The sequence below is a fragment of the Cebus imitator genome, unplaced genomic scaffold, assembly GCF_001604975.1.
Source record: "Cebus imitator isolate Cc_AM_T3 unplaced genomic scaffold, Cebus_imitator-1.0 Scaffold552, whole genome shotgun sequence".
NCBI lineage: Eukaryota > Metazoa > Chordata > Mammalia > Primates > Cebidae > Cebus > Cebus imitator.
The window spans coordinates 78,738-89,071 of record NW_016107867.1 but is presented as its reverse complement, the minus strand read 5'-3'; the positions used below and the strand labels follow the sequence as shown (position 1 = coordinate 89,071).

Here is a 10,334-nt window from a genome sequence, read left to right as displayed (position 1 = left end):
AGACGGGGTTTCACCATGTTGACCAGGATGGTCTCGATCTCTTGACCTCGTGATCCACCCGCCTCGGCCTCCCAAAGTGCTGGGATTACAGGCTTGAGCCACCGCGCCCGGCCCCGTGTTCTCACTTATAAGACGGTGCTAAATGATGAGAACACATGGACACAAAAAAAGGGAACGAGAGACACAGGGGTCTAGTTGAGGCTGGAGATTGGGAGGAAGGAGAGGAACAGAAAAAATAACTATTTGGTACCAGGCTTAACACCTGGGTGGTGAAATAATCTGTACAACAAGCCCCCATGATATGCATCTACCTATGTAACAAATCTTCAGCCTATATAACAAACCTTCACATGTACCTCCAAACCTAAAATAAAAGTTAAAAAAGAGAAAAATAAAAAATTAAAAAGAGGGACTACATTAAATGTGATGAGAATGTAGGGGAAATGGAACCCCTGTACAGTCTTCATGGGAATGTAAAATGATGCCACCCCTTTCCAAAACACTTTGGTGGTTGTTTTCTTTTTTAAACATTAAACTCTGAAGTATTCACTTAAGAGAAAATTGTAATATATGTCTATTCAGCACATGAATATTCATGCCAGTTTTATGTGTAATAGACAAAAACTAGAAACAATTCACATGGTCTTCAACTAGTGAATGAATAAACAAACTCTAGATGCAATTTTGCATGGAAAGGCGATGAACTGTTGATACCGGCTACACTGGGACTGGATCTTATGCTGTGCGATTCTGTTTATATAGAATTCTGGAATGTGAAACTCAATCTATTGATACTAGAAGCAGTGGTTGCTTAGAGATGGGTTGCAAGGAGCGCAAAGGAAGAATCGAAATGGGGGGTAATCATGATAAAGTATCTGGGGGAAATTAATATGTTCATTGTCTTGACTGTGTTGATGATTCCCCAGGTATACACATACATCAAACCAAATAAATTGAACACTTTAAATAGGTGCAGCTTATTGAAAGTTAATGCTACTTTAATAAAGTTGTTTTAAAAAATAAGCTCCAATGAGACCTATAAAATGGAAGATTAAAATTAGGCAAATAACATAATCCAGGTTGGGGAAGAAAGAAATATGATCAACAAGCACTTAATACATTCTGACAGTTTTAGAACAAAGAAAATGAAACAATGCCATGGTGATTTTATCGTTTCATTGAACTGAAAAAATACCAACATTTCTCCAGAGAGAATGCTGTTAAAGTTTAGTAGATATCAGTGCTTTATTGACTCAGAGTGGGAGAGTAAAGAGCTACAGGCTTTTCTGACTTAAAGAGGGAGGATCTACATATACATTCATTTTGCTGTACTTTGCAATACATAATAAACACGTATGAATGATTATACTCTAATATTTTCTGATTACAAAGAAATGCATGACTGTCACAAAACATTCAAAAACATCAAATGTCTAACATGAAATACAAAATTTGTGAGTAGTTTTAGACCTAAACGAAACACAGTTTCCACTTTGAGGATACTGTTCAAACTCCTTTGCCAAGACTGACCCGGCTGTGTCACTATTTAACACAGTGTGTCTAAAATTGCCTGAGAAGTAGTACATCTTTGTTCTCACTCTCACAGCCGTGTCCTCTGTTGAATAGGTTGAATAGGGTCTGAGTGCCCCTGACCCTAATCCTCATTTGATCCACCAATAGGCTCCTTTATCTTCTGTGCAGGGAAGGGGTGGGCCCATTTTCTTCCTAGGAGCTCTGAGCTTCTCCATCCAGGGCTGGATCCTAGGGACCTGGCAGTGTGGCTGGGATGAGCAGCCCTCAGCGGGGAAGACACAGGCCACCTGGGTGGCCACTGCACAGGTCTGTATCACAGCACAGAGGCTCCTGGAGCCAGGTGAGCTCAAGTCAGCAGAGAATAGACCTGCTGGTCCCACATCTGCTGTTTTTTGATAAATGGCTTCAGACAGAGTGTGCGGAGAGGTCACCAGGCTTTTCTCAGGTGGCAGTGGGTGGTCTCCTAGAGATTGAGATCTGGGCCTCTTGCTGTGCCCAGCATGGGCCTCTGAAGGTCACCCACAACAGGCATCACGGGTCTCCTCATTTTGTTGATGTGTACAGGGTCAGAGGCCTTTGGTTTCTTTTCCAGTCAAGCAATCCTTTTGCAATTTTGGCTCATGTCCTTGACAGTGTCCTGAAGAGGAAGCACGTGAATGAGAGATTTACCAGAACAGCTCCCATGGATGCTTATTCCCAGAAGGTCCCCATGCACCTTTAGGTGAACCCCATTAATCTCTCCTTCCCGGCCCCCTCTGCCTCCCTAAGGAAGTGAGGCTAAGCCCCTCCTGGGTTCCCAAATGCTCTCTGCATGTTAGAATCTCTAAAATCCTCACAGCCACTGAGAAACCCCTTTATTGCTCAAGTTCTGTATAAATTACCTGCCCATCTGCCCTTTGCAACAAAATAGCAAGATCCTACCTGCTCTATCTTGGCAGCGGTCCATGGAATAGATTTCTCTCTTCCTGGAATTCCCGCATCTGAGCTGGACTCTGATTCCGTGGATAAAATGAAAGTCTGAGTGACTGCCTCCAACTGAACACCTTTAGAGCTCTAGTCCATCCTGGACACACCAGAGCTGAGGCTGCCACCAAAACTCGGCTCTTCTCTGTTCTCCAGAGTCCAAGATTTATAAGACCCTGGATGCCAGAGCTCCCGGTTCCCTTCCCAGAGGAGACTGTGTTTTTCCATCCACAATCTCTTCTCACCTTGGAAGAATCACATCTTACATAATTTAGCAGTGCCGTTTCTGACTTAGAGCTTAGTTTCCTTGGAATTATCTTCCTCATTTGGATTGGGCTCTGATCTCAGTGCAAAAGAAAGTTTAGGTGACTCATCTCTTCCTGGGCACTGAGCCCTAAAGTCTATACCTGACCCATATTTGTGGGTCATTCTCTCAATCGAGGCTGTTCAGCCAGTTTGGAGTGTGAATGGCACAGAGTTCCAGGGGATCACCGTCATATTTCTGAAATCCCTCTGATGACTGTAAATCATTTCCCATTTCTAATCTCAAAGTGAAACCCTGCCAAAGACACAGGTCAGTATGCCTAATTCTATTCCTCCTGCTAGCCTCCAAAGGAACAGCCAAAGGTCTTACCTTGCCTGGGCGTGGCTCTTCCTTGAATGAGAAGAGAGCATCTTTTCTTCTAATGGTCTCTCCTCCTTATCCAAGCCGCTTTCTGTAAAGGAGATCTGGTGGAAAGAAGGTGGGTCAATGGGGCATTGGATGGAGGGGCAGTGGGAGTCTGGTCTTCAGTTCCCCATCCCATGGTGAAGCTCCAGTGAAAGGTGCTCTGTCTCACACACACATGCACAGAATGAGGTCCAGGTTGTTTCTGTGAACCTGGCTTTTCTAAGCCCTTAAGCTGGGCATGACTCACTCCTATTAGCTGAGGAGATTTCTCCCTCCTGCCACTCATCGTGGCCTCAATAAGAAATTTTTTCCCTTGTGAAAGCCCTAGGGACCTAGACACCGATAAGGGGAGAATTGCAGAGCCCCATCATCGTGTTAATAAGCAAGAAATCAAAGCTGGGGGCACAGGAATGGGAATGTGAGGAACTTATCCCTATCTGATTTGTGTCCCAATTCCCACCTAGAAGTATTTAAGACCCTGCCCAGATTTCAAGATGCAGAATTAGACAGACTGCATATTGACATGAGTATACATATTTTGCACATGAAGAAAATTATATATAGTGTAAAATTGTACGCATAGATGTTACAATTTCTCAAATGCTTGGAAACTTCAAATATCAAATTATAGTCCGTTATATTAGATATATGCATATGTGGTAAGATAATAATGCAGAGAAAAAGTAAACACCAAATAAAATATCCTTTCCTAGCTGGAATGTGGGGGAGATGATTAGATCAAACTTGACTGCATTGGACTGATTAGATCACATGTAAAGCTAATGCAATCAACTGAATTCTTCAGGCAGGAAAAAGTCCAGCTGAAGAGGGAAACTTTCCCTCTACCTCACAACATATGCCAGTGGCCAATAAACATATGAAAAGATCCTAAACATCATTAATATCAGAGAAATATAAATGAAAACCACAATGAGATACCATCTTACATGAGTCAGAATGGCAATTATTAAAATATCTAAAAGCAACAGATGTTGGTGAGGCTACAGAGAGAAGGGTACGCTTATACACTGCTGGTGGGAATGTAAATTAGTACCTTTATGGAAAACAGTATGGAGAGTTCTCAAAGAACTAAACATAAAACGACCATTAGCTGCAGCAATCCCACTACTAGGTATATATCCAAAGGGAATAAATCATTATATTAAAAAGATATCTGCATTCTTACATTTATTGTAGGACTATTCACAATAGTCAAGATACGAAAGCAACCTAAGTGTTCACCAACAGATGAATGTATAAACAATGTGGTATATGTACACAACGGGCTACTGTTCAGCTGTTAAAAAGAGATTCTATCATTTGCAACAAGATGGATGGAACCGGAAGTCATCACATTATGTAAAATAAGCTGGGCGGAGAAAGACAAACTTTGCAGGTTCTCATTTATTTGTGGCAGCTTAAAATCAAAACCATTGAACTCATGGAGGTAGAGAGTATAATGGTGTTTACCAGAGGCTGAGGACGATATGCACCTTCAGCCCATAATCCACTGATGGTTACCAGTGGGTGGAAGAGTGGGGATAATTGATGTATATAAAAAAATAGAAAGAATAAAATACAGTATTTGCTAGTACAATAGGGTGATTATAGTAAAAATAATGTAATTGTACGTTTAAAAATGACTAAAAGAGTATAATTGAATTGTTTTTTTGTTTTTTTTTATAATGTGGTCATGACTGCTTTCTAGAAATTTATTAAAGTTTTCTCTACATCTTAGTATAAAATCATTTAGAAATACTTCAGGATAATTTGAAAAGAATGAAAAAACAAGGTGGAAAAGTAATATATATTATACACACACATTTTAACTACTTATCTTTTGTCTCTTAACTTCCCATTTACTTGATTTATCAAAGGCTGTAAATGTCCTGGGTTGGTGGCTCACATTTGTAATCACAGTGCTTTGGAAGGCTGAGGCAGGAGGATCACTTGAGCCTAGGAGTTGGAGGCTTCAGTGAGTTATGATGTTATCACTGCATTCCAGCCTACACTCTTGTCTTTCAGTTAATTCAATTTTGTGGCCATTTCAGCCTGTGCCCTTCTGTTAACTCTCTCAACTTCCTGGTATTTTCCAAGTGCTTTGACATTACTCTCTTTATCATCGTGCGTAGGTTTTTAAGCTCCTGTATCTATGATTCTCAATCCTTCCTATATCTTCTATTTCCAAATCTATCTGTTTCAAGAGGAGGCATTTTTTCGATTACTTAGCGCTGTTCCTTTCTTCTGAAGGGCGGTATTACGACCTTTTCAGTTACTTTTCTTAGAAACAGGGACCAAAGTCAAAGATTAAAGGAGGTCTTCTGAAGTATGGCATAAAATAGACGTTGAAAACGATTTCTGTTACATCATCTCTTAATTGAATTGTTTATAACACAGGGAAGAATGTTTGAGGTGAGGAATCCCCATTGATCCCTATGTGATTATTACACATTGTATGTCTGTAACAAAATATTTCATATACCTCATAGACATACAACACCTACTATGTTACCCAAAAAAATGTTACTGTGTAAAAATAAAAAATTAAAAGGTGGTACACATATACCACAAAGTACTTAGCCATAAAAAAAAGAAAACATGTCTTTTGCAGCAACATGGATGAAACTGGGAGCCATTTTCCTTAGTGAAATAACTCAGGAAGAGAACAATGGGTACTTATTGACTTATAGAGTGAAATAGCAATCACTGGAGTCCACAAAAAAACTGGAGTCCACGAAAGGTTGGAGGGTGGAAGGGGGGTGAGGGGTAAAAAATGATTGGGCAAAAATGTCACTATTTGGGTGATGGGTATGCTAAAAGCCCAGACATCACCACCATGCAATGTATGCATGGAAGAAACTGGCATTTGTAGCTGATTGTGGTGAATAAGTTTTTTGATGTGCAACTAGATTTGGTTTGCCATATTTTATTGAGGATTTTTGCATCAATGTTCGTCAGGGATATTGGCATGAAACTTTTTTTTTTTTTAATTGCTTCTTTGCCAGTTTTGGTAGGCAGATGATGTTGGCCTCATAAAATAAGTCAAGAAGAAGTTCATCCTTTTCAATTCTTTGGATTAGCTCCAGAAGATATGGTACAAACTCCTCTTTGTACCTCTGATGGAATTCAGCTGTAAATCCATCTGTTCTGGGCTTTGTTGGGTTGTTAGGCTATGTATTACTACCTCAATTTCAAAACTTGTTATCGGTCTATTCAGGAATTCAACTGCTACCTGGTTTAGTCTTGGGAGGGTGTGTGTGTCCAGGAATTTATCTATTTCTTCTAAATTTTCTAGTTTATTTGTATAGAAGTGTTTACAGTATTCTCTGATGGTTGTTTTTATTTCTGTGGGGTTATTGGTAATATCCTCTTTATCATTTTTATTGTGTCTATTTGATGTTTCTCTCTTTCTTCTTCATTAGTCTAGCTAGTGGTTTATTTATTTTGTTTTTTTTCTTACAAAAAACAGCTCCTGGGCTCATTGATTTTTTTAGAGTTTTTCATGTCTCTTTCTCCTTCAGGTCCACTCTCTGATCTTGGTTATTTCTTGTCTTCTGCTAGCTTTGGGTTTGTTTGCTCTTGTTTCTCTAGTTTTTGTTGTGATATTAAGGTGTCGACTTGAGATCTTTCTAGCTTCTTGATGTGAGCATTTAGTGCCATAAATTTCCCTCTGAACACTGTTTTAGCTGTGTCCCAGAGATTTTGGTACATTGTCTCTTTGTTCTCATTGGTTTCAAATAACTTGTTTATTTCTGCCTTAATCTTATTATTTACCAGGAGTAATTCAGGGGCAGGTTGTTCAACTTCCATGTAGCTGTGTGGTTTTGAGTGAGTTTCCTTATCTTGAGTTCTAATTTGATTGTGCTGTGGTCTGAGAGAGTGTTTGTTGTGATTTCAGTTATTTTGCATTTGATGAGGAGTGTTTTATTTCCAATTATGTAATCAATTTCAGAGTAGGTACCATGTGCCACTGAGAAGAACGTATATTCTATTGGGGTGGAAAGTTCTGTAGTTATCTATCAGGTCCACTTGATCCAAAGCTAAGTCCTGAATATTCTTTTAATTTTCTGTCTCGATCTGTCTAATATTGACAGTGGGATGTTAAAGTCTCCAACTATTATTGTGTGGGAGTCCACATCTCTTTGTAAGTCTCTAAGAACTTGTTTATAAATCTGGGTGCTCCTGTATTGAGTGCATATATATTTGGGATAGTTAGCTTTTCTTGTTGAATTGATTCCTTTACCATCATGTAATGTCCTTCTAGTCTTCTTTGATCTTTGTTGGTTTATGGTCTGTTTTGTCAGAAACTAGGATTGCAGCCCCTGCTTTTTTCTGCTTTCCATTTGCCTGGTAAATTTTCTTCCATCCCTTTATTTTAACCCTATATGTGTCTTTGCAGGTGAGATGAGTCTCTTGAATACTGCACATCGATGGATCTTGATTGCCTCTATCCAGCTTGCCTTTGTATGTCTTTTAATTGGGGCATTTAGCCCATTTACACTTAAGGTTAATATTGTTATGTGTGAATTTGATTCTGTCAAATGATGTCAGCTGGTTATTTTGCAGACTCGTTGATACAGTTGCTTCTTAGTGTCATTGGTGGATGTACTTCAGTGTGTTTTTGCAGTGGCTAGTAATAGTTTTTCCTTTCTATATTTAGTGCTTCCTTCAGGAGCTCTTGCAAGACAGGCCTAGTGGTGACAAATTACCTCAGCATTTGCTTGTCTGAGAAAGATTTTATTTCTCTTTTGCTTATGAAGCTTGGTTTGACTGGATACAAATTCTCAGTTGGAAAATCTTTTAAGAATGTTGAATATTGGCCCCAATCTCTTATGGTTTGTGGTGTTTCTGCTGACAGTCCAATGGGCTTCCCTTTGTAGGTGACCTGGCCTTTTTCTCTGGCTGCCCTTAACATTTTCCCTTCATTTAACCTTGGAGAATCTGATGAGTATGTGTCTTGGGACTGATCTTCCCATGGAGTATCTTACTGAGGTTCTCTGGATTTCCTGAATTTAAATATTGTCTGTCTTGTTGAGTTGGGGAAGTTCTCCTGGATGATATCCTAAATTATGTTTTCCAACTTGGTTCCATTCTCTCCGTCTCTTCAACTACCCCAATCAGTCGTAGGTTTGGTGTTTTTACATAATCCTACAGTTCTTGGGCGGTTTTGTTCACTCCTTTTCATTGTTTTTTCTCTTACCTTATCTTATTTCAACAAGATAGTTTTCAAGCTCTGAAATTCTTCCCTCTGCCTGGTCTATTTGGTTAGTGATACTTGTGGTTGCATTGTGACATTCTCATGCTGTGTTTTCCAGTTCCATCAGGTTTTTTATGTTCCTCTCCAAACTGGTTGCTCTGGTTAACAGTCCCTTATGCTTTATCATGGTTCTCAGCTTGTTTGCATTGAGTTAGAGCATGCGTCTTTATCTCAGCATTCACTATTACCCACCTTCTGAAGCCTACTTCTGTCAATTCATCCATCTCAGCCTCCTTCCTCTTGCTGGAGAGGTGTTGTAATCATTTGGAGAAAAGATCCTCTGGCTATTTGAGGTTTTAGAGCTTTTTTGGTGATTCTTTCTCATCTTCATGAGTTTATCTACCTTTGATCTTTGAGGGGGCTGACCTTTGGATAGGGTTTTTGTGGTGACATTTTTGTTGATGCTATTGTTGTTGTTGCTTTCTGTTTTTCTTTTAACAGTCAGGGCCTACTTCCATAGGGCTGCTGTGGTTTGCTGGGGTCCATTCCAGACACTATTTGCCTGAATTCCTCCCCCACCCAGAGGTGTCACCAGTGGAGGCTGCAGAACAGCAAAGATAGCTGCCTGCTCCTTCCCCTGAAATCTCTGTCCCAGAGGAGCACTGAACTGGTGCCAGCGGGAACTCTCCTGTATAAAGTGCCTGGTGATCCCTGTTGGGGGATCTTACCCAGTCAGGAGGCATGGAATTCGGGACCCACTTAACAAAGCATTCTGGCTGCCCATTGGCAGAGGGGATGAACTGCACTGGGGGAATCCTATTAATCTGGACTGCCCGAATTCCTCACAGCAAGCAGGGGGAAAGACTGCTGATCCATGGTGACTGTGGCTGCCCCTCCCCCAAGAAGTTCAGTCCCACGGGGAGTGGAGTTCTCTCCCTAAACCCCTGGCTGGAGTTGCTAAAATTCCTTTAGGGAGGCCCCCCCATGCCACCCCCTGTGAGGACGGTTGGGCCAGGGTCCAGTCTGAAGAGGCAGTCCAGCCACAATCTGCCACAGCTGTTGTGCTGCACTGTGGGGAATTCCTTCTGGGTCCAAACGTTCCAGTCTCCTTGGCACTGGCAGAAGAAAAATGGCAGACTGGAACTGCAGTGATGGCTGCCACCCCTCCCCCGGGAGCTCAATTATCTTAGGCATCAGGCAGCCGCAGTGCTCATGGCCACCCCTCTTCCTGGGAACTCGGTAGTGTTAGGCAGTCTCCAGCCAAGTGGCTGCTAAAACTGGGTATAGCTCTGTGCTTGGGACTCAAAGCCCTGGTGGTGTGGGCTCATGAGGAGGATGTTTTAATCTGTAGGTTTCACAGATCCATGGAAAAACCAATGGCTTCCCAGGCAGGGTGGCAGAATAACTCACTGCCTCCCTTGGATGGGGTTGGCTGCTCCCCTTGCCCTGTGTGGTTCCCAGGTGGGCCATCGCATCACCCTGCTATTCCTCAATCCCCGTGGGTAATGCCCATGCCCAGTCAGTACCATTGAGAGAACCTGAATACCTCAGTTGCTGGTGCAGGATTCACTAGCTGTTTTTATTTTTCTCATTGGGAGCCTTCAACTGCAGCTGTTTTTAGTTGACTTCTTGGCCCCTTACTCCCAGGGATAAATTTAACAAAAGAAGTGCAAGAACTTTACACTGGAAGATTTCCTTATGCTAAAATAAATCAAGGCGCTGAATAAATGGAAAGACATTCCATATTAAGTAATCTTGCAAAGAATACAATACCCCACAACTTGACCTACAAATTAAATGGAATCCCTTCAAATTTCAAGTAGTTTCCATAGTTTTTATAGAATTTGACAAGCTTTCTCAAGATCCACATATATATGCAAAGTAAACCAAAACACAAACACAATCCTTAAAAGATATAAGAAAATTCGGCCAGGTGTGGTGGGTCATGCCTGTAATCCCAACACTTTGGGA

General features: G+C 41.1%; 1 protein-coding gene across 2 annotated transcripts in view; it reads right to left on the bottom strand.

The window, feature by feature from the left end:
* Positions 1–1,221: 1,221 nt before the first annotated feature.
* ZNF720 (zinc finger protein 720) overlaps positions 1,222–10,334 on the bottom strand; it is a 55,198-nt gene continuing 46,085 nt past the window's right edge. The window contains exons 5-6 of one of the 2 annotated variants that reach the window (XM_017515532.2): positions 3,131–3,225; positions 1,222–2,170 (exon numbers count right to left, since the gene is read on the bottom strand). In XM_017515532.2, the coding sequence (XP_017371021.1) occupies positions 3,197–3,225 (29 nt within the window). In that variant the 3' untranslated portion in view covers positions 1,222–2,170; positions 3,131–3,196. Of the gene's footprint in view, positions 2,171–3,130; positions 3,226–10,334 lie in introns of those variants that run through there. The other variant, XM_037733843.1, reaches the window with a different exon arrangement.